Source organism: Anastrepha obliqua, chromosome 3 (genome assembly GCF_027943255.1).
Source record: "Anastrepha obliqua isolate idAnaObli1 chromosome 3, idAnaObli1_1.0, whole genome shotgun sequence".
In the NCBI taxonomy this organism is placed as follows: Eukaryota; Metazoa; Arthropoda; class Insecta; order Diptera; family Tephritidae; genus Anastrepha; species Anastrepha obliqua.
Genome location: NC_072894.1, coordinates 62200908 through 62226992, shown reverse-complemented (window position 1 = coordinate 62226992; position 26085 = coordinate 62200908). Strand labels below are relative to the sequence as shown.

Here is a 26085-nt window from a genome sequence, read left to right as displayed (position 1 = left end):
CGGCCACAAAAAATCGTTTAACAATCCTGAATGGAAGTCGCCTTTGATCGAAAGAGCGTTTCCAGCAGCATGTTCAAAGAAAAGTGGGCAAACTGTCATTCTCTGAGGATGCATTAGTGGGTCACGATGATCACGTCGGGCTTTCCGATAACCAGATGTGGGGGTTTTGCTTGTTAACATAGCAGCTGAGATGAAAATATGATTTTTCGAACAAAATCGTTGTCCATTTCGTTTGCAATATTTCTGAATTTAGTTTGAGCGTAAGGCTTTTCACTTCGTTCCGCGTAGATGTGATTCTAACTTTAAGGATATTGATCTTTTTCAGTTTTCGAGTTTCGAGTATGTAGCTTCGGATCGTTGTCATGTTGGAACAGCCATGAAAGTGAAATATCCACTATTGCACATAAATTTGTCCTTTATGTTATTTATTCGGTGCTGACATTCCCACATCATTATACCCGTCCGGCATGCTTAAATGTACCACAATGTGACATGGTTCGTGCTGTCCCTTCAAAATAGCAGAAAAATGCTGTTCTGGTTTTTATGCTTTCATTTTTAACAAATGTAATAATTGCACATTTACTTGCTGAAGCTACGGTGCCTTCGTTACAGTGCTTATGATCTTTGCGTGTAGCCTCTTGCTTCTTAAGATAGTGACTCTACAGAAAATCCTGCGCTTTTCATAATTTTTTCGCCATGTAATGAAGAGTGCCGCGTGCAATATCGTTCATATGCATTTATTCTCAAATATCTCCGGATTAACCGCACCATTGGTGGTGATCGCTTCTAAAACTATGAGTCATTTACTTTAGAGAATGACAGATCTTGAAGAGAAGAACAAATCGTCTAGATGTGTTACCATCATTCGTCGTACACGTGCATTACTTTACCGCGTCTATTCGAATGTCTAATTATACTCGAAATTTCTGCAGATTTTCGCTTTTCCTACCCTCCTTTGCTTTTTTTGAGTCCGCACTTGTTGGAGGTCATTGCTTAAAAACCAGAGACTCTGACGAGTAGCTGCTTTGACCTCATCACACAAAGACTGCACATTTCTGTGGAATGTGCCCAACAAATGAAGGATGTCACTCCAGAGAGAGTTCCTATTATAGCTTGAGCTGTTTTTCCATCCACTATTGTGAAAAATAGCTCATTTTTTGGAAGAAAAAAAATTTGAAATCTATGTTGCAAAAAATCTATGCAAAATTATTCAATGTTACAATGTACAAATAATGAAATCCAAAAAATAAGTTCGAAGCAAGTAAAATTTTGAAAAATGTGCGGTGCTACGTGTAATGCATGTAACTTGATAGGGACTGAATAATACGCGTATTGCTCCCTACCTCATTCACATCGCATAAACATCAGGCACATTTTTTATATGTTAATACTAAATTACCGTCCACCCGCCTGAGGTTACAAGCCATAACTATCATTGCTTATGATTTGTTTGATTCCGAAAATTAACAGCCAAATTTCAACACTTAGTTACTTGTTTCAATCTCGTTTCTTATAATATGTTTTATAAGTGATTATAAAATTCGAAGTATGTACACAAGTATGAAAACGTTTTATTTCATTTGCAGGGCCTTGCTGAAGCCATGGTCAGCGTGTATCGTCAGGCACTCCGAGTTTTCCTACCAACACCTGCAAAATCTCATTACACCTTCTCACTACGTGACATTACTCGCATCTTTCAGGGCATTGTCCTCGTTCCGGCTAAAAGGCTGCAGGAGGTGGAGAAGCTGGGCCGTTTGTGGGCACATGAAACGTATCGTGTGTTTTACGACCGGTTTGTATGCCCGTTTTTATTATGCTCTTAAATGTAGAATGTTTACACACACGTCTGTCGCCTAAACGGAATGTATTTATCCGTGTGTATGTATGTGCATACTTACTCGCGTTATAAGGGTGTCAGTTACTTTTACAGTCGCCGTTTTTGCAATTTTTTTCCTTAATACTTGTGTGCAAAAGTTGATTTTATATTTGTATGCAGCTCTACTCGCCGTAGTAGTGTCATGTGGTAATTATAGCGTGTACTCGAAAGTGATAGTATTACAACGATATGTACATATGTGGGTGAATATAGGCGCAATTTGAATGTGGCCGCCAACTCAGATAAAATATTTATTTAACATTCTTATCCTCAGTCACGGTCTGACAGACCGTTTATTGTTCGCAGAAGTATATACATAACACATGGGCTGAAAAATCCCGGGTCTAACGAAGAAAACACGTTTTTTCGTTTAAAATGAATAATCAACGCAATTCTCATCAAGAACAGCGCAATCATTCCAGCGTCGCTCTAAAATTTCAATACCACTTTTGTAGAACGATTTATCTTTTGCCTCAAAATAGGTCTCAGTTTCAACGATAACATTTGAGCGAAATTTTGGACCGGTGAGCATTTTTTTAGCCAACAGCCGCGAACAGCCAGTAGTTCAATTCATGTAGTTTTGCCACTGCTCAGAATCATTAACACCTTCTTGGTTTAGGTCAACTGTGAGCAAACGCAGTACCGACTTTGAACGGTGCTTTCTCATAGTCAAATACTCATGCAATATAAAGCCAACACTTTCTCTTGATATCTTTACGATGTCAGCTAACTCAAGCAACTTCAATTTTCGAACATTCAAAACCATTTTGTGGATTTTGTTGATGTTTTCTGGTGTTACCGCCTCTTTTCGTCGTTCACTGCCTTGTGCATCATGGGTGTTTTACGACCACGATTGATTTCGATAAATAATCATTTTATTGTTGTTTCTGATCGAGCGGAGACCCACACAACTCTTTTAAAGCCATTGCTTCGCTTGAACGATATTTTTTCTCCATCAAGAAGTGTAAAATTAAAAGACGACATTCTTTTTGATTCATTGTTTTGAAAATAACAAAAGTAAAGAGCTCTTAGCGCAATAACTCAGGAACTAATGAGCCATTCATGAAATTTTATCAGATGTCTTTTTAAGGTTATCACTAACTGAAAAAGAGTTGAATGTAATAAAACTAATACCATCTATGTGTTAGGCTCGGGACCTTTTAGTCCATATGTAGGCTCGAATAAAAAACGAATATGCTTATTCATTTGTTTAGATATAAATTTAGTCTATGGAAATGTAAGTTTCGTTCAGACTATAGACAAATAAAGAGATGGTTACTTAAATCACTAAAAATTACAAATTACAGAAACTTAGGAAAGTGAACGATTAAAAATTGGCGTTCAAAGTTTTAGCAAATTCATATTTCGCTAAGGAAAAATCAATCGATATAGAACTCGAGATTTTATTCAGTTCACTAAGTGTACGCGCAATTGGGGAATTAATCAGCAAAACTACACTTTGCTCCTGGAATGCACGCATCTGTGTTTCAAGTAGAGGTGAATGCTGTTCTAGAAGCAATGAACTTTGTTGTGGAACGGCAAATATATATGTACGTGTCTGCAGCGCCAGCCAACCTGCGCTCATGGCAGACATCCCCCCAACCGCTACAAGGATAATTCAGTACTGCAAGTCCATTTTGAATTATGTCGGTAGACATAATACCCTGAAGCTAACATGGGTCCCAGGACACATGGGTATCGCGGGTGACGATATCTCTGACTCTTTAGCTAGGATGTGCTCTGAGGCCAGTTTCTTTGGCCTGAAGCCCGTTCTATCACTCTCTTCTGCAGCCATTAAAGCCACGATTAGCAAACGGGAGAGGGTGAGAGGCTGATGGAGAAACCAACCGACTGGCGCAGATCCTCCTGTCATTAAGTAGCGGGGACTGTAGGCAGCTGGTTGGACTGATGATGGGTCACTTTCTATGAGCAACATACGGAAAAGGTCGGCAAATGAGAAAGTGGACCACTTTCTGAGCATCTGCCCGGCCTTCGCTCGAAACATGTACCAAGAAAGCTTTACTTAAATTAAAATGGCCCAGCGGGCTGCACTCTTACATTGGCAGATGGAAACTCCTAGGCTTACAATCTTGACAAGATCAGAGAACTCATCGGTATAAAAGTGAGTTTTGAACAAAGCAAAATCGTTAAAGTTTATGGCGATGATAGTCTATCTCGTGCCGGAATTCATGAGTTATGTACACGTTTCAGAGATGGTTGTGGGGACATAAATGACAATGAACATACGGGCCACCCAAAATCACCAAAAACTCCATCGAAAGTGTTCGTAAATTGATCAAAAATGAACCGAAATCATCATTGAAATTCATGGAATCGGAGTTGAATATCTCCAAAACATCGATTTATTGCATTTAACTGATCATTTGGGCTTACGAAAGCTCTGTGATTGTTTCATTCCGCAAGAGTTAACCAAAAATTACTCCGAATTGAACATTCGAAAGACCTAATCAAAGAGGCGAGCAAAAACGAGAACTTCTACAAGGAATTGTCCGAGAGGAGTTCGTGCCAACGGGCCAAACCGTCAATGGAACTGTCTATCTGGCGCTTGTTGCATCGCATTCCTCGAATTCGCCGTGAATACCGCAAAGGAGGAAGCTGGTTCTTATTGCATGATAATGCACCATCTAATTTGTGACTGATGTTTTAACTAAAAATCTCATTTTAATCATCAACCACTCACCGCACTCGCCCGATATGGCTCTCTGTGTCTTCCACCTATTCGGAAAATTGCATTTGGCCATGAAAGGAAAACGTTTTGTGTCCGTAGAGGACATCCTGAAGAAGATTCCTATCTATGACCTGAAACCTTTTAGATCACGCAAAACAGTGTATCGAGGCCAGAGTGGACTATTTTGAATAAATAAACTCGAAGTTGTCAGAACAAAGCTCCTGTCGTTTTTATTTAAGATCAGTCTTGTTTATTTTGGACTTCACCTTGTGAAATAGAAATTTCAATTAAGATAAGTACAGTTATTTTTTTAATTGTCAATTTTGTGACCGATATTTTCATAATTGGATACCAAAGTTACTGTTTAGAGTGGAACGATATAAAACTACTCAATTGTTTGAGGTAAACGTTTTTTATTTTTCGACAAAGACTCCTTTTAGGCTTACACACTTCGACCAACGCTATCCTAGTTTGTTGATCACTTCCGAATAATAGGATTTGTCCAAGTCTGATTTGTCTATTTGTTTCTGTGCTAGCCATTTATTCAAATTGGAAACAATAGTAGTAGTGCGACGGATCCGAGAGAACCTATTCTGGAGAATAGAGGGGATGTGAAACGAGTTGTTTTGTTGTCGTGATAGAAAAAAAGAGGTTGTCTGTAAAGTCGGTTTACTGACGATAGTTTAACGTGACAACGCCATATGAAACTATTGATGGAATGGTTGCAATTTTCAAATAAAAATTTTAATTTTATTTGTTTGATAGATATTTTGTATCGATATAGAGGAGGAGGTAAATGGAATTGCAATGGAATAGGTCAAGTTACATTTACACAAACGTGAAAAATGACGAAAAATTTATCAAATTCATGAAAGATATCTTCAATTTCGATTGTGCATCAGACGTTAATAAGTCAACAACACTAAGAGGCACCATCATCGATTTGCCTTTTTCAAGACACTTTACACACGAAACACTCCCTTTCATTTCCTACTTTTTCTATCATCGTCCTATTCTCAACAGAGAAATGGTTCATTACCATGCACACAGGAAGAAGGCATATGCAAATACAAGTATGTGAATTTATATACCTACATATGTGCATATACATACATATGCGCATATACATACATATATATGCTCACTCAAGTAGGACAGAGCCAGATGCCGAACGTTGCCGAACGCGGGGGCCGATTGTGCTCTTTGTCGTTCGTTCTGCGCTCTCACTTGCAGTTCAAGCACATTAGCTTACATTTGCTTGCGTACGAAATAGATTCGTATATTTGATATGTCCATATGACTTGTATGCATCTTTACATATAGATTTGTTCTTTTTGAAAATTGCGCGAAATTTTATATGTATATGCATTATATGTGTATGGCGGCCGCCGTAGCCGAATGGGTTGGTGCGTGATTACCATTCGGAATTCACAGAGAGGTCGTTGGTTCGAATCTCGGTGAAAGCAAAATTAATTAAAAAAAAAAAAAAAAACATTTTTCTAATAGCGGTCGCCCCTCGGCAGGCAATGGCAAACCTCCGAGTGTATTTCTGCCATGAAAAAGCTCCTCATAAAAATATATGCCGTTCGGAGTCGGCTTGAAACTGTAGGTCCCTCCATTTGTGGAACAACACCAAGACGCACACCATAAATAGGAGGAGGAGCTCGGCCAAACACCTAACAGAAGTGTACGCGCCAATTATTTATTTTTTTTTTTTTTTATGCATGTTTATATACATATATTAGTATACAGCATATCTTATAAGGTATATGGTAAATATTACCATACATTTTTTCCTTCATATATAATAAAAAAATTAATAATAATAACATTAAAACAACAGGTATTATTAACAAACTTGGTTTTATTTTAAATTCTTCAAGTAAATCAAATTAATAATAATCAATAAGAAGGCATATGCAAATACAAATACGTGAATTTATATATGTACATATGCGCATATACATACATATATACGCTCACTAAGTAGGAGAGAGCAAGATGTCGAGCGTTGCCGTTCGTTTGCTTTGTTCGTTCCGCGCTTTCGCTTGCAGTTCATTCAAGATAACGGCAATGAGCAAGGTAACGGCAAATAAGCAAGGTAACGGCAAATAAGCAAGGTAACGACAAATGAGCAAGGTAACACTAATGAGCAAGGTAACACTAATGAGCAAGGTAACACTAATGAGCAAGGTAACAGTAATGAGCAAGGTAACACCACATTTTTTCGTGCGTGCAGCCGGCTAAATCGAATTGTAAGACGTTATCACGTCAAAAAATCAATCGACTTCCTCGACCCATACGAATGCTACGCACGAAGTAATATTATATATATGGAAGAACATGCACCAATATACCGATCTGAAATTTGGTGTGTGTTCTTCCAAGAGGTGCTACTAACTAAATATAACCTCGATATGCGCTAGTAGTGCCATTTATCTGGCTTTGTACAGAGTTTTCAAACGCTGAAATAATAATATACATAGTTTGTTAGTTGCACTTTGTTGTTTTGTTTCTTGATAAGATTTTAAACTTAGATATATACCTAAGTATGTATGTATAAACACCGGTAATATTGAATTTTAATATCGCTTGCTTCCACTTACAAAGCAGACAAACTTATTTAGATTTAAATAGCTTCCTTTTTAATTGCCAATTGCGCCAAGTAACCACAAGTAATATGGCTTAATAATACTCATTCGTCCGTTTGCTAACTTTTGAAATTATATTTTGACAATTTAGTTAATTTATATTCTCAGTTTACAATTCACCTAACAGCTTATTTGTCATTGGTTGTAAGCGCCTGTATTGCGGTTATTTTAACCGCGTTGGTATAATTCAATTTTATATGCCGCGCGTTATTCACTGACCCAACTGTATTTTGCTATTTTGCTTATTATTATTATAGCCTTATTGAGCAAGTGGATCGTGACGCACTATTGGACATGGTGAGTACTGCATGCAAAACCAATATACGTTTCCCCCTGGAGCAGGCTTTCGCCGACCACGTATCCGAGCCGGGAGCCAAAGTGACTGATGATGATTTGCGGAATTTATTTTACGGCAATTATTTGGAACCAGATGCGGATCCGAAAATTTACGATGAGGTCGAAAGTTATGATAAATTGGAAAAACTGATGCACTACTATCTACGCGATTATAATACATTCTCGCACACACCAATGGACTTGGTGCTGTTTCGCTTCGCCATCGAACACATATCGAGGTGAGTAAAGTGGCGGTTACGGAAGTGCCCAAACGGCTAACCGTCCAACAGTGTCACGACAAACGAACAATAACTACACAATCACACATTCATATGTATATCTTTCAAGCGACTGTAGACTACTGCTCGTCTCACGGCTGTGTGCGTGTCATATACAGCTACGGACAGAGAAATAATACACTTCGCCACAATAATATATTATGGCGATTATTTTTACTGGATGACCTAGTAAAACAGTTACTTTTACACAAATCTATTCCTTTATTTTAGCATTATAAAAAAACGTTATATATCAGGTCAGTCCATAAGTTCGTGCGTTTTTTAAAGGTGGTTTTAAAATTAACAAAAAAGATGTCTAAAGTATTTATTAATCAATAATATATTTTCCTTCATTATTTACAATGTCTTCCGAACGTTTAGGCAAATTTTTAATTCCCTGCTCGAAAAATTGTTTGTCCTTGGAGCCAAAATACGCTTCGATATCCCTTTTTATAGTTTCTTTTGAGGAGTAGTTCTTGTTACTCATATGGGATTGAAGTCCACGGAAAAGGGGATAATCACAAGGTGCAATATCCGGAGAGTATGGTGGATACGGCATCAGCTCCCATCCGAGCTCGTTCAGTTTGCCTAATGTTTGCCTTGTATGAGGTATGAGGTCTTCCATTGTCGTGGTGAAACAAAACTTTGCGTCTTTTCACTAAAGACGGTCGATTTTTTTAAGTGCCTCATTCAGGTTTGATAGCTGATGGGAATAATAATCAGCAGTTATAGTCTGGTTTGGTTCCAGAAGTTCACAATAAACAATACCGGCCATATCCCACCAAATAGACAGGAGAATCTTCTTGGGGTGAAGGCCATCTCCAGAGGTCGGTTCTGGTGTTTCATCTTTGTCTAACCATTGGCGTTTGCGAACAGGTTTATTGTAAAGGACCGATTTTTCATCACCAGTAACGGTTCAAAAAACTTTCATTTTCAAGCCACTGCAACAGCTGAGAACACACATTCACTCTCTGCTGAAGGTTGGCGACGGAAAGTATATGCGGAACCAATTTCCCCAGCTTTGAAACCTTTCCCAACTGAACCAGGTGCCTGTGAACTGTTCCATGCGATAAATTTAATCTCTGAGCTATCATATCGACTGGCAAATTTGGCTCAGCTTCCACGAGTTCGAGCAAGGCGTCGGAGTTAAAGGACGATCAGCGTGCGGTCGTTATATTCCGCGAATAATTTTTTGTTTGGAAAAATCGTGCAAAAGTGAAATTATGGGTAAAATACGCAGGAACTTATGGACTGACCGATATATAGCAATTCTATATGCACAATTATAAGGAGTTCGAAAAATCGGAATCTATCACACTTTAAATTGCGTAAAAAGTATTATTTTCCAGAATTTTACGTATTTGTGTCAAGTACATTTGCGAAAGACGATCGTGCCTTAATATTTTTTTCGACAGTTACGATTTTTTTCTGCTGGTCGTGTCAGATTTATTTTTGATTTATTATTTCTTGAAAAATGCAGACTAAATTGCTCATTTATTTCCAGCGTTATTGCTCGAGTAGTCGCAAAGAGTCACGCTTATTTTTCTTAACGATGGCCTTGTCCTGCTGAGTCAAAAAGAAACATTAAAAAAAAGTCGGGACTTATTCCGATATTAGAGGTTTACTGCATAACATTAGCATAAAAATATTGTATTTACGAATATCAGCTAATTTTCTAAAAAATAAAAATTCGTATAGAGGACACTGTAAGTGCGCTATTTCTGTGGCCATAGCTGTACGTGACTTAATTCATGCAAGCGCAAGTGCAAATGGCAACCAGTCAAGTGTGTGATTGCATGTGCAATATTCACCAATATCCTTGCTTATGAATATGTGCACTCGTGTATAGAAGTGTATGTGTCAACGCAATACGGCAGCTCTATTAATTTTATGTTTTTGTGGTAGCACACTGATGCTGCGAGTACCGCCGCGCTGCCCAATGAAGCCTGTACTTTCGCTTACGTTCATGTGGTTTTCATCATAACCGCCAAAGCGAGCAACCAGTGGCCGTGTTGCACCGCTGGTCATCAAACCGATATAACAGCGAAATTTACTTATCTGCTCATCTCGATGCCATGTCATTGTACGCACAATTCACTCATTGCCGCATTCACTCATCCGTTGCATTTCATTTCATTTGATTCCACACGTTGCTGATTTGGTTTATCTCACGCTGTTGTTTTTATTCACTTTTGCCTGCAGAGTCTCCCGTGTACTGCAAATGCCACGCGGTAACATGCTCATGGTCGGTATGGGTGGTTCGGGACGCCGTAGCTCATGTAGATTGGCCGCCAGCATTGCTGATTGTCGTCTAATGACGATTCAGGTGACAAAGACATACTCGCAAACCGATTGGCGTGATGATCTAAAGAAGATATTGATGACAGCCAGTTTCAATTTAAATCATACGGTATTTCTTTTTAGTGATGCGCAGGTGAGTTGAAACGAACTTAATTAAATATAGTAAATAAGGTTTAATCTCAAAGGGCGAAAAAAAATTGAATAACAAGGCAGGAATATTTAATTTTAGTATTATTTACAATGTTTTTAAGTATATACAAACATGCAAATAATCAAATTGTTATAAAATACAGCTCTGAGCAAGTGCATTGTTACTTCCAGCCACAACATAGCACTTCATGGGTTTTTCGAACAAAACTGGGGTCAAAGAATTTGAAAATAGCCGAGGTTGTAGCACTTCGGGGTTCAGCTTTATAACCTTTGAAAGGATTTCCAAAGAAAGAAACTGTTTCAACCGCCGCTTGCGGCAAATGAACACAGATTCTGCACTGCTATGATTTTCAGTTGTCTAAAAAAGGAATGAAAAGTTACTAATGTACTAGGTTCTTCAATAAGTTTTGCAGTTCAATAAGAAGCACAAAGGTTTGAACAACACTAGTGTTTGAAATACACTTTACGAGGGAGGTTCAATAAGTAGTACACGTATTAGAAATGAAGACACGCTCCGGTCATTTTTTAACAACTCGAAAATATAGGATTTGTTAAACTCTTCAAAATACGCCTCTGTCTCGGTGATGACTTTTTCGTTTGTCACAGGGAGCCAGATTGGGCGAAAACCGGGGGGTAGCAATTCATAAGGCAATTCATGCAGTTTGGCGGCGAAAATTCCCTATGAATGTGCTGGTGCATTATCCTGTTAAAACAGCATCTTATTTTTCCCCAAATGCAACCGTGTCTCCTTCAATTTATGTGAAAACCGTCCAATAGCTCACTGTAGTATTGTCCAGTTATCGTTCTTCCTTTTTTTTAAAAGATCTCTGACGTCTTCGGCTTCTTTGGAGCAGATTCACAGAGATAAATTCATTATTTTGATTGTTGCTTAGTTTCTGGTGTGACAATTCGACTGGACTCGGTGACAACTCGACGCTAAAGTTTCTTCGAATCTCGTTTAAATTGCTCCAAACATTGCTTTGAAGTTAACAGCCGCATCCCCTTGCTGTTGCTTGTGAGCAATCGCGGCATCCATCTATCCGACAATTTTTTCATCGCCAACTGTTTTTAGAAGGGATAATATAACAAAAATATAAAAAAAAAATGTATGCATTGTTTATTAGAACTTAAACCTTATAAATTTTTTTTTTAATTTTTCCTTACCGAAATTAGTATATAAAAAATCACGTGACCCAAAGTACAATAAAAAAGTTGCTCCACGGACTGTATCATTTCTCCTTGAAATGTTGATGGATCTGTAAAAAGTAAAAAAAATCTTGTAAAATAAAGTTATAGTTATAGTCTGTCGCGCCGGATTTTTGAATTTCGAAAAATTTTGCAATTTGCGGCATTTAAAAAAAAGTATGCATTTTACGTCATAAATGTCACACTTTAACTATGTTTATACAATTTTTTAATAAAAATATCAAAAAGCAAAGAAAAGAAAATAAAGAAAATACTTTAGAATATTAAAAAAACCACCGCATCAAAAATATGAAAAACTGTCTGAGTTATCATGCAGGCCATGCCGCAAAAAGTAGTTTCGAGAAAAACGAGTTTAAAGTTCGAGGTACAGGAGCGCGCGGACCGCTCTCTACCGAGTAAATGGACTGTAGAGGCTATAATATTAGGAATTTCCGCACGAAAACTTCATATCGAAATATAGAAAAAACAAAAAATCGTTTTTTTTTTGTTTAATTTTTGGACGTACATATGTAACCCCTTAAGCTAAGAGCGTAGGCTGAGTTAGCATACAAATCGTGTGATTCTACTTTAACAGCAGAGTCCACAAAAGGCGATATTGCTGAAGTTTCGATTCGGTGTAAATCATATGATTCGGAGTATTTGGCGGCACAGAATTTTTAATTATAAAGAAACATAACTTTCAACTGAATCGTATTTATCGATTGCGCCCCATAAAACACGATCGAACTTGACAACGCTCTTTAAATTTTTAGTTTATTTGAAATGCAGATTCCAGGATTCTTAATACATTTAAGCCAAGTTAAGTTGCATTGATAGCAGTTTTAGTATAAGAAGGCTTCAGATTTAAGTGTTTTGTATACGAAAGTTTGCATATAAGCAGCACGCTCAGATATTTATATGCGTTAACAATTTTAATGTATAGTGGCTCAATAAAGAACTCGAACACCCCAGTCATATGGTTTTAAATAAAAAAATATATATTAAAATGCAAATCTAATGCGTTTATGTGTCACATTTATTTTCATACTTCAAGCGTGTTTTTCAAAATTAAAAAAAAAAACACAATCAAACTTCAACTCATTCGTACATAGAAAATGCTGACTAAATACTTGACAAAAAAGAACTCGGACATTTATTTTTTCTCACAACATTCAGTCTTCTTGGCATGGACTCGACCAACTTCTTGCATGTTAAAGGATATATTTCCCCCCACTCTTCTTTAATAGCATCTTCTAGTTCTTTCTTGTTTCCAATGACATCATTTTTCAATTAGTTTTCTAATTGAGGCCACAGATATTCAATTACGTTGATGTCTAAAGATTGTGGAGGTGTTTCAAGTACTTTAGGGCAGTTGTACATACCGCATAGACGGACATCTAGTGCCTTATGCTTGGGATCGTTGCCTTGATGGTACTGGAAATTGTATTTAATTCCTAACTTTTCAGCACTTTGGACCAAATTTTCCTTCATAATTCTTAGATATTGTTTGTGATCCATATTTCCGCTAATGGGGCACAAATTTCTAGTACCAGCAGCTGACATACCATACCATTACCGTCCTACCCCCGTGCTTAACTGTCGGACTCAAGTTTTTTCCCAGCAACTCTTCATGAGGTCTTTTACACGCATATGATTGTCCTTATGACTTAAATATGTATGTTAATCTTGATTTTATCTGCAAATAAAATGTGCTTCCAGAACTCGAAATTCTTATCCCCATGATGCTTTGCGTTTTATTCTCTTATGTCGGTTAATCTCGTTAATGAAAGATTTTTTCCGTGCTTCCTCTTCCGTTATAATTATTCTTTCTCATCCCTACACGTATACTTTCGAGGTTGCAGTTATTATTAAGGTGTTGCGTGACTTCTGTTGCGAGCTTAGGTGCGCTCAAATTTGGATTTTTCTTAATTTGTTGCACTATCCACTGTTTATCTGCATTCGAAAAAAGGTGTTGGTCGTTGTGATTTTTTCTTATTTTCCACTATTTTGTTTCTTTGAAACGTTTTATCACGTCGTATACTGTGGAGCGGGTTACCCATTTCATGATGTCTAATAATTAAATTTCTGACTTCAATTCGGACTTTTATTCAACAAAACACGACTGAAATTTTACTTTAATTTATTACGTTTGGTTCTTTCTTTGCACTGTTCTTCCCAGAGCAAATAAATTGTGGGACTCACCGTTTTAAAGTGCCAACTAATCGCAATAATGCCAGATGTCCGATTTCTTTTTTAACACCAATTTCGCGAATGCTGCATGATAAATTTTTTATAACAGGAAGATAATAGATTTGTAAATTATTCTTCTTTTTCTTAATTGGCGCGATAACCACTTACACGATTTTGGCCGAGTTTAATAAAGCCCACCAGTCGTTTATTTCTCAGGTAAAGATAAAAATATTTCACTTGCCTTTCTGATAAAAATTTTGAATTTGAAGCTGCATACTATGTATGTGTGTCCGAGTGCTTTATTGAGGCACTGTATATATTTATATATAAATAGGAATTAGAAATAAATACTATTTCTTTTCGAAACATACAATTCAAATACACATTGATGTTGCTGTTGTTCAATAATAATAATTATAATTCTTCATAATTATAATGCCCGTGACTGGGACAAGTTAAGGATACTACACACCTGGCAAATTGAATTTCGATTCTTAACGTATGTATGCACATATATACATAATATAAGAATGAATTTGGGGCGATGAGGAAATGCTGTAAATATTATATAATACTATATGGCAATTGTGCATTGCCATCTGGCAACCTATCTGCACATTTCGGTGAATACGGGTCGTCAAACTAACGGTCGTGTTTCTATTGTTCGTATTTCCTTACACTTACTAAGTCGTTTGTAATAATATAATTGAATATAATTTAATAATAACAAAATTGTTAATTCTGTTGTTGTTATACATATTCGTTACTTATTAGAACATAACTGAAAGAACGAAATGTCGTTTAACACCAAGTAAAACTGCTCGCCTGGGCTATACATAATCATGCATAGATCAAATATTGAAATATTTCTCGTAATAATTACAGTTATGCAAAGTATGTAGGCACACTACACAGGGTGTCAATTAGATGGCATAAACAACTTTTTCTTATGCTCGATAAATTTGCTTAAATCGTTTCTCTCCAATTTTCAGTGACGCGTTTGAATGTGGCTGCAACCGTTTAGCTGAAAATTACGCGCTGAAGACAAATTTTCACATAAGAGATATGGCACTTGCCTCTTATGTCATGAAAGCTGATTTTGCTCCGATTTATAACCTTCAATACATCATCATCATGGAGCAAGATTCACAAAAAAATTATAAATGTATATATGTGTAAACATGCACATGAGGATTACGGCTATTAAATGGATCGTTTTTCGATCAAAACTTTCGCATGAAAAAAGCAGGAAGCGTACGAACTTCGGTATTACCTCTTTATTACGTCAGGAACTTTGATGTAAAATACCAAAAAAGTCTAACGCTACTAATAGTGAACCCGTTACAAGCACAAATGCATAAAGATGCTTGATGGCACATATTAGCTATGAGTGCATAAATCAGAGTGCATCACACAAATTAATGGCGCTCAATACTCCTCGAGCCTAAATAGTAATTTAAATTGAGATATGCAAAGTATACATAATATTACATATGTACATAAATACATACATTAGGGTGCCCCACACTCCATAAAAAAATCTTTATCTTTTTTGCATCGGAATTAATCGGCATCGGCTAATTATTTATGAAAAATAATTAAGATTTACGTGACCTGGACCATATTGAAAATACTTCCAAAAATCCTATTATTTGTTTTTTAAAACCTTTTAAGTGAAATCGCTTCTATCTTCTGAAATCATTTTTGAAAAAAATATTTTTACAAAGTAATTTCATTTATAAGCAACTCGATTTTCCGAGGTATTTACACAAACACTCAAGCTCATCCAAATATTATTGTTTTTCCGAAATATTATGGCGAAAGCCTTGGGTGGTTAAGTTTCACAGGCCGGTATTGATTTTGAATAAAATACAATTTTTTAGGAAATTTTTGTCATTACTCTTCATTATGATAATACTGGTATGATTCCATTACGTATAGAACAAAGTATCAGCCAAATGTCCGCCGCGGCTTCAGCGGCATACCTCCGTCCGATGATCCAAATTTTCGATGACGCTGAGGCATAATTGAGGTTTTATGTCGTTAATTTGCCGAATTATCTCATCCTTTACCTTTAGAATTGTTGCTGGCTTATTGACGTACACCTTTTCTTTCAAATAACCCCAAAGAAAGAAGTCCAACGGTGGCGTTGAAGTTTAGGTGTGGTTCACATTCAACATCGGCCCTTGAAATTTAACCACCCTTTATAACACATTTTATAATTCCCATACAAAACTGGTGACGATTTTTTTGGCTGGAGTGTAATGAATTTAAAAAATTCCATTGGAGAAACTGCCACAGGTTTTGGACAGGCATTCCAATGAACATAAATAGGCATACCTTCATACGCTTTTATCGAATCTGGGTTGAAATTCAATACGAAGCAATATAATCCGAAATAATATATTCCATGTATTTAGGATTTTTAAAATATTCAATTATTACATTTCCGAACAATGGGCAAGGGAGACATAAATTTCAAATATCAGTTTGCCTTCCTTCAGCCCTATTGAATGCATGATTCCTTATAAATAGTAAGAGAACTATGCAACAAAATCATTATCATTCATATAATATTTATGTACTCACGCAAATACGTATACATACATGCATATATTAATATATTAATATGAGTGCAATGTGTATGGGCTCTAACGGTACACATAAGTTGAGTATTACACAATGCTTGTAATACTTTCAATAAACTGGAATTACATAGGTACAGACACATTTATGCATCAAGGCGGCACAGTTTATCGTATTCAGATATAGATGGATCGCATGAATATTGCTAATGAGATGTTGGGCTCTATCCGCGTCATAACTGGTGACGAATCGTGGGTTTGTTGTTATGACGTGGAAGCTGCCCCACGAACCGAGACCGAAAAAGTTCGGTCGAATGTAAAAGTTTTGCTTGCCGTTTTCTTCGATTGCAGGGGCATCATCATCATTGTGCATCGTGAGCTCTTGCCACAGGGTAAGGAATATTACCTGTAAGTTATGCGGAATTTGCGCGAAGCAATCCGCCAGAAAAGCCTGGATTTGTGGAATAATAAAAATTGGCTCTTATATCACGATACCGCCCCTGCTCACACATCGTTGATTGTGCGCGACTTTTTGGCCAAAAACAACACACTAATGATACCACAGCCACCGTATTCCCCAGATCTGGCCCCCTGTGACTTTTTCTTGTTCCCGAAACTGAAGAGGCCCATGAAAGGACGACGCTACGCTACGATTTGCGAGATAAAGACGGCATCGAAGGAGGAGCTGAACAAGATAAAAAAAAATGATTTTTTGAAAAGCTTCGACGATTGAAAAAAACGCACAAGTGCATAATATCTAATGGGGATTACTTTGAAGGGGACAAAATATATAATGAATAAATAAATAATTTTTGAAAAAACACAAAGTTCGCGATATTTTTTGAACACACCTCGTATGCTTCGGCTGACGGACGACTGGCTCATGGATATTCCCTGTTGTTCCCCTACGCGTCGTTGATCACGTCAAGTTGCAAAAAATTGCAGTGCAACTAGAACCTTGTTATATAAGGCAAAGTTTACAATTAAATTTTCTTGAAGATTATAAGATTTACCGGTTTTTTAGTCGAAATCGGTGTTATTCTGAGACCTCTGGCATGACTGTCAAACTGTCCTCAGTCAAGTCTGGAGTTAACCTCCTCCGCAGCCAAATGAAAAGGATTGTCCATATCCCGGAGCAAACATCGATCCACTGTTTGAGGTTTCATTATCTCTTCTCGACGCGATAAGTGATAAGCCAAATCCTCAAAGGGCGTATTCGCATCTTCCCGTTTTTGTTAATATAACCAAACACCTGATTTGGTTTTATCGATTATCGTTATGAAATGCGTTAACGAATAGCAAAATATTTAAAGTTGGGGTTAAGAAAAGAAAACAACGCGAATATTGTTAAAATGTGCTAGTGAATCGCACTACAGCTTTACTCGTACTTACATAATTGATGCTTTCCATTTCAATTCAGCCGGGCTATTAGGGACATGTTCTTCGATTTCGATGTCACTCAAATATGTTGCTCTATGGTCAAAATAATGAGACACGTATTTTTTTGTTCGTCCGAAAAATTTTTTTTTCAGGATTTATCGGCAATTTTGTTTTTCGGCTCAAAATCGACTTTTTTATTTATATAAGAACATTTTTTTAATTCCTCATAACTTAGTCAAACATTAACTGATTTTAATGATTCTGTGTTCAAAATGATTGTCAATGGCAAAAAAAGAAAAAGTGCGAAATTTTTTCGAAATTCAATATTTCAAAATATGTATTTTTTTAACTTTTTTCCAAATCAAGACGACACCTCAAACTTCAATTGAGCTGAATACCCAGTAGCTAAAATAAGTTGTTTTTGAGCAATGAATTTTTGAGTTAAAAACCTATTTCGCACTTTTTGTTTTTTGCAAAATAAAACATTTTCAACTACTTTTTGGCTATATTGGTGAGCGCTACCGTGAAATGATATCCAACTTTTTTTTGCCCAAAATGCAAGAGCTTGACTTGCATGGCACGTGGTTTCAGCAAGGCGGTGCCACATGCCACACACATGCGAGTTCGGTGAACATTTCGGGACTGTCAATTGGCCACCCAGATCGTGCGATATGACGCCTTTAGATTATTTTTTCTGGGGCTATGTTAAAGCTTATGTCTATTCAGACAAGCCCGATTCAATTAACGCATTGGAAGACAACATTAAAGCATTTATATGTGAGATAGCGACCGAAACATTGGAAAGAGTATGTCAAAATTGGACTAAGCGGATGGACAATTTGAAGCGCAGTCGCGATCAACATTTGCATGAAATAATCTTCAAGCCTTAAATTATATGGACTGTACTATCGATTTAAATAAAAATGCATGCATTTTTCTGAAGTTTACGTGTGTTTCTTTGAAAAACTTTCCTATAGCTCTTAAAAAATCATCCTTTATATAGGGTGGGCCATCTAACGTTTGTAACTTGAAATTTGTGTTCTTTTACTTGAAAGTGCAGTCCTTACGGTTTGATTTGACTTAAATAACTTTAACGCCAAGCTTTGCAGTAGTCGATGCGATGGACACATTTTTTCAGTCCACTTTCGATTTTATGGGCCTGTATTTGATCGATGGCTGCGCCAATTTCGTTCTTGAAGACACTTTTTTGCGGTCATCGGAAGAGAAGTTTTTTCATTACAAGAATGTACCATTAGCTATTTTTATAAATGTATGGTATATATTCATATCTATGTAGTCTGTTGGTTTTAATGAACCGCAGATCGCAAATTATATTCCGAACTGCAATATAAAGCATGTGAAACAAGGTGTATTTTTTTCAGTGCAATTCTACCACTAAAATTATTTTTTCACAAAAATGAAAAAAGTCCTTGCGATTACGGTTTTTTTTTAAGAATTTAATATATTACAGTTATTTATATTTAGTATAATAATACATTAGTATTGTGAAGCTGCGCCGCCGTAGCCGAATGGGCTGCTGCGAGACTGCTATTTGAAGTACGTAGGTTCGAGTATCCGTGAAACACCAAAATGGAGAAGAATTTATTTAACAGCGGTCGCCTCTCGGCTGGCAATAACAATCCTCTGAGTGTAATTCTGCCATGAAAAACCGCCTCATGGAAAATATCTGCCGTTCGGAGTCGGTTTGAAACTGTAGGTCTCCATTTGTGGAACAACATCAGGAGGCACGACACAAATAGGAGGAGGAGCTCGGCCAAACACCCAAAACGGGTGTACGTGCCAATTATATATATCCATATTGTGAAGCTTCTGTTCGCCTGAACTTCATTTGCGTATATTACCTCTTGTAGCAATTTGCGAAAAGCGTAATACCAAGTCAAATTACAACATCATGCGACCAAGCAACTATGTCAGATTGCAAGTACCTGGACAATGGCGCATTGTCCATAAAGGCTCATATTAGACAGTCTTGAATGTGGGGAGTAATGGAAACAGAGGTACAGGCATATTAGTAACTAGTATCTACTGAAATATAATATTAACGACATGAAACAATTCAACCATCAATAAATATTAATTTTACACTGTATTCTACCATGCAAGTAACTAATAGAATTACAAATTACATACTAACTTGTAATGTTTCAGACAATATGGCTCATAGTTAATATGCAAGTAGCTAGCCTGAATATACTTTTAATACATATATTCAGCATTCTATATATCGGGTGTTTTTTTAGCTATATGAGAGCTATCGATATCGACAGGTTTGACAGGTGAGATTGGCACATTGTGCTGACCCTTCTGTTCAGTAAGGTTTGGAGGTTGCCGCAGCCGAAAGGGTTGGTTTTTTTTTTTAATTTTTAAGGTTTGGCAAGTCATCATGAATCCCTTAATGCCAGAATAACGCTTCCAAATTTTGGAAGTTTACTTTGAAATAATGAAATCTGTTCGCAAAGTTCATAGAGCACTGGCGGCATCATCGGTCCTTAGTTGTTTCGAAATGAGGAAGGAGCTGCCGTTACGTTAAAAGGCGAGAGCTATGGAGCCATGCTGACTGAATTTTTGTTTCCAAAAATTAATCAACTAAACGTCACCAGCATTTGGTTCGAACAAAATAGAGCAACTGGCATACAGCGCGCTTAACAATAGATTTATTAAAATATTCAATCCACCATTGACGCCATACGTCCAGATTTTTTCGAAAAAGTAGTCAAAAATTGAACTGACCGAATAGACCTCGTAACTCGTAGCCGCGGCGGATATACATATGTGCAATATCATCATCAAAAAATAAATGCTATAAAATTATCTACCTGAATAAATAAAATGCATTCAATATTTCTCTTTTGTACTATCAGTTTAAGTTCTAAGGCTCCTTAAAAACACCCTTCACATATGAATATTGGTGCATAAAGCACCAATAGCAAAATATGTTCATCCCTGTCGGAAATATATTTGCAAAAATCATATTTGGAAGGTGTATGACGAAATCCCGACACACAAATTTCCGAAATGCAGGATGTGGAAAGATAAGATTCAGAGGTGGCCAAATTTCAACCACACACAATCCCGATAATACACAAGCGAGACAAACATCGCGTGATTGTTTATTTTTTTTTTTTTTATACTTTCTACTCAAAGAATAATGCCAATCCAAAGAAACCGTTAAAAGTAATTTAGTAGGTTAAATATGAACTGGAGGTTGGTTTAAATTTTGAGTTTTTAACCAGTATTTCTTGTATAATGATTCTAATAGAGATCGCCTCTGGACTGGCAATGCTAAACTGATAAGTATATTTCTGCGTATAACTGTGGCACAGCATCAATACGTTCACCACAAATTGGAGGAGGAGTTGGAGGAAACACCCAACAAAGGATGTTAGGACCAATCATATGCATCGGGTGATTTGAGAGCTTAAAACATAATACAAAACAAAAATATTATTGGAGTGAATTTTTTTCATTATAATCTGGTAGAAAAATTTCATGGCATATACAGGGTGGCTGATGAAAGCCGCTACCAAAAAAAAATTGAATAACTTTTTCTTTTTAAGTTATCTGTTCCATTTTTGTTTTAATTTGCAGATTGATCTTTAAAATTTATTAAAATGGATAACTGGGACACGCAAACAAGAATTTGGATAGTCCGCCGCTATCACGCACTGGAGTCCGTAGTTTTGGTACAGAGAGAGTACAGGCGGATGTTTGGCGACGATCCCCCGAGCAGATGGACCATAATGAGACTGGTGAATAATTTTGCTGAGCAAGGAACAGTCGCAAGAAGGCCTTATCATCGAAACCCACCAGTTCGGACGGAAGAAACGATCGCTGCTGTAGCTGCAGCTATACAAAGCAATCCAAGGGTTTCAACAAGAAGCTTATCTGCTCAACTTGGTGTCAGCCGACAGTCTTTGCAAACAATAATGCACAAAGATTTAGACTTATTTCCCTACAAAATTCAAATGGTTAACAAACTGAATACAACAGACTTGCCGATTCGCTTGGAATTTTGCCAGAAGATCCTGCAAATGGTGGAAGAAGACCAAAACATGTTAATCTGCCTTTTCATGTCTGATGAGGCCCATTTCGATTTAAACGGCAATGTGAACAAACAAAATTGTCGAATATGGAGTACTTCTAACCCACAGATACTCCACGAGACGGAATTGCATCCTCTTCGCGTGACAGTGTGGTGTGCGGTTTCTTCACGCTGTATTGTCGGGCCTTATTTTTTTGAAGAAAATGGTCACACCGTTACGGTTACTGGAGACCGTTATTTGAAAATGCTGAAAGAATTTTTCTATCCAGAACTACGCCGAAAGAGAATTCCTTTCAACTCTGTGTGGTTTCAACAAGATGGGGCAACGTCTCACATAGCCCAGACTGTTATGACAGAGTTGCGACGAAAATTTCCCAATAAACTGATTTCAAGAAACTCCGAATTTCGTTGGCCCCCCAGGTCGCCTGACCTTACTGCACCTGACTGTTTCTTGTGGGGCTTATGTAAACAAGAAGTTTATAAAACAAAGCCAACAAATTTGGATGAACTAAAACAATCCATTCGGGCAACAATTGCGGCTATTCCTGTCGCAACTCTCAAAGCAGCAATGAACAACTTTTTACTAAGATGCTGCACTTGTGTCAACGAGCATGGGGGGCATTTAAATTCAATTATTTTTAAAACTAGTTAAGCTACATTTAATAAAATTTAATGACCTTCAACTTGAAAAAAAAAATAAATGAATTCCATACACTAAAAAAAAAGTTATTTGAGTTTATTAATGTAGCAAAATTCATCAGCCACCCTGTATTTTTTTCATATACTTTTTGGAAAAATCTGAACATATGGCATCAATGGTGGCTTGAATATTGCAATAAAACGATTGTTAAGCAACTGTATTGCAAGTTGCGCTGCCGTTTTTTAGAACCAAATGTCGGAAATGTTTAGCTGATTAATTTTTCGAAACAAAAATTCAGTCAGCATGGTTTGATAGCGCTCAGCATTTACCATAACTATGAACTTCTGGAACAGTTCCTCTCAAACCATAGTGACAGATATCGATAGTTCTTATGCAGTCAAAAACAACAGCCGATACACTAAATACAAAACTGAAAAGGAGTTTCAACCTGTCTATTTCTGTCCATTTAGGTAAGGTGGTTATGTGAAGTGGCTGTCCTTCGACGCACCTAGGCGAATTAGAAGCGCCTTGTGGTACCACCGGAACAAACCAATCCCTACTATACTTGGTCCTCTCTAAACCATTGTTTGATTTGTGAAGAGCTGGCTATATTAGCTAGTGTGAGGTTCGCAACATCCGCAATGTTGTCCAGAAACGCGAGATCGAGTAATAGCAACCGGCTTTTACACAGAGCCATCCACCTGCATTGAAGGTGTTCGACTGCCTCTTCCTCTTCTATATCTTGACAGCTTCTACAAAAGTCGTTGGATGGTGCCCCTAAACTAATGGCATGTCTTAGGGAATGCCCAGATAAGACACCTACTGCGATTCTTAGATCCTTCCTACTGAATTTAAGTAGACTCTTAGTGCGACCCATGTTCCATTCCGACCACGTTTGTTTACTGATAGTGCAGGTGTTTAACTATTTCCAGTTGAAATTTACAACAGTAATGGTGTTTCTAAGTATAAAAAGTTTGTATGTGGCCTAACTAACTGACTAATTTGAAGCGAGGAGCCCAATGTAGCTAACGCATCTGCCTTACAGTTATCTTTAATGTTACTATGTCCGGGCACCCAGAATAATAATCGAAAAATACTGTCTAAGCATTTTTAATAATTTTTCTTCTCTTTTACTGTCTTAGACGGGTATTTACATGATAAAAGTGATTTCAAAGCTACCTGTATATCGGAGTAACGGAAGAATTCTTTGTCACTACTCTTCTATTTATCACTTTCTGAGATAACAAAGATTTCGGCTTGGTATACACTGCAATGATCAGGAAAGCGAATGCTATACTATGAAAGATCTGAGATTGGATACTATAAACTATGAAAGATCTGAGATTTTTCTTGAACTTAAAGGTGCATATATCGTCAAGAACAAGTAATATTAAATTTTACATTATTTTCTTCTCATCCTGCTAATATAAAAAAAAAGACAAACATTTTCGTTACATAGGGGAAATAATTTCATTTATGTAGTCGCGTTGGTTGGGCTTATAGTGGCACATATTGTCAATCAAATCTTGCCAGACTTTGTTTTCGGTATCTATTTCAGCGATGCTCCTCCAAATTGACTGTAATGTCACCGATTTTTCAGTAAACAGTGATCTTAGCGAACACTCCGCAAAATACCTTCATGAAAACTAACTGGCATTTCCATGTTACCAATTGAATTATGTTGGAGTTTGTAATATTTTTACTAAACTTCACGCGAAAAAACCTTGTAAAGCAGAGTGGCATGACACGCTATACTGCCCAAGATCATCTCACTTTCAGCTTTCTCATTGGGATTCTCGAAACGTAGTGACTGTATGTTTGACACTAATTGAACTGACAGCCTCCTCATACGATTGTTTCGCATGCGATTCAGCAACAAATAGGGAAAATGTGGCCAGTCTGGATAGCAAGGCTTATAAGCAACTTGCATGCATGCCAGCCCACACAAACATACTATAAATGCACCTATTTATTGTATATATATTGGGAGTCGTGCATATGTATGTGTGCACATGTAAGCTTGCTTTTGTATGAGTACATTTGTAAATACATGGTAACAATTCGCAGTTGGTGCGAATGCTGTGGGGAAATGTATGGACATTGGCAACAAATGTTATAACAAAATCAATTAAACTGCATGACAACTCTAAATAATACAAGAGAAATTTATTGTTTAAATACTCGTACGAGTGTAGATTTCTCGCATTTATAAATACTAAGCGCTGTTTTGTGAAGCGGCAATGAGTGCTAATAACAATGTGGTAATGCTTATGTGCATATATGTATATTTAAATGCATGTGCATATGTATGTCACTGGTGCATCGAGCTTTAATCGGAAGTTCTAGAAATGGATTGAAATTAGTTCTCATTGTAAATTCAAAAATTTTATTATAAGATATTCTGTGTGAGATCCGTATGCAAAGTCAAAACAGAAATGTTGAAATTTAACAATTTTTAGAAATTAAAATGAAAAATGATAAAACCGTATCACGCAAATGGAGGGACTTACAACGTCAGAACGGTTTTTCAAGAGAAGCTTTTTTCGTGGGAGAGATACACTCGGAGGCTTGTCATTGCCTGGCGAAGACCGACCACTATTAGAAAAAACTGTTTCTACTACTTGGCCTTCCAAGCCTGGAGTTTTGAATACGAGCACAATCGAATGCTGGTCACGTACCAACCCCTTCGATTACGGCGACCGCGGCTATGGATGTATTTAAGTGAAATTTTATTTCTTATAAAAGTTTTTAAAATAATCTATATATGCAATGCAAACCTCACTGCGATTAAATTAAAATTTGACACAATCATTGATCTCGAATGCATTTAATGCTATATGCATACATATATAACTTCCAAGAGTAAAGCTGTCTTTTAACTTCTAACGAAAATGTTCCCATTCTGACTGTTTTTATGTCTTTCGTGAATATGCAATGTGTCGTAGCTTTGGTCCGATGCTGGTCTGTACTAGAGGAAGAAGAGATAAAACTGTGTTGTACTCGTATATTCATTTTATTAAATTCTAATTTTATCGAAGGTAATTGTTATGTCCAACAATGTGGCGCAAAATTAATCATCTACTCAGAAGGTTTATAATTTTTAAAAGGGCATTGTAAATGAATCATACATATTTGACATTTGTGAGCTAAACAGCTGCAGTATGCAAATCGACAATTCGTAGAGCGCGGAAGCGCCAAAATAAATATTTTCATCATCCGAAATAATTTTTTTAATTCAGTTAAAAAGTTTTTCACAAACAAAATTGGATGATTAATTTTGCTCTACCTTGTAAATATAGATTGTTGTAATTACTTTTATAAGATACAATATTTGACTTAAATTAATCAGCCAATCGAAATAATGTAATTATTGATTTGTAAAATTCGCGTGAATTCTTACAATATTTCGATAACTTTTTGAACATTTTCATTTTCAATTAATATTTTTGAGATTCTTGGTTTCCTAAATATTTGTTCAGTATTTTTTTCAACAATTCGCACCAGAACCATCTCTGTATGTGTAATCTCTGAAGATCTCGAAAAACTCATGAAAGCATAAATGATCAAATTTACTAAAAAAATTGAATTCCGTTAAAATTGGACATGGCCAACGAGTTTCCAAATCAACTTTGCAATTTAATGAACTTTGCTACTGTCTTGCAGTAAAATTATGCTTTCACCCATGAGTTTTTAGCAAACAGCATTTCAATTATTATGATATTGTACTTTGGACTTATTCTCTTTATCTATAAAAAAACAGG

The 26085-nt window shown here is 36.7% G+C and overlaps 1 protein-coding gene across 1 annotated transcript in view; it reads left to right on the top strand.

The window, feature by feature from the left end:
- Positions 1-26085, top strand: part of LOC129240368 (dynein axonemal heavy chain 3-like) — a 321108-nt gene that overhangs the window by 191310 nt on the left and 103713 nt on the right. Inside the window, exons 41-43 of the mRNA XM_054876125.1 lie at positions 1587-1792; positions 7474-7791; positions 10033-10264. Coding sequence (XP_054732100.1) covers positions 1587-1792; positions 7474-7791; positions 10033-10264 — 756 coding nt within the window. The remainder of the gene's footprint in view (positions 1-1586; positions 1793-7473; positions 7792-10032; positions 10265-26085) is intronic.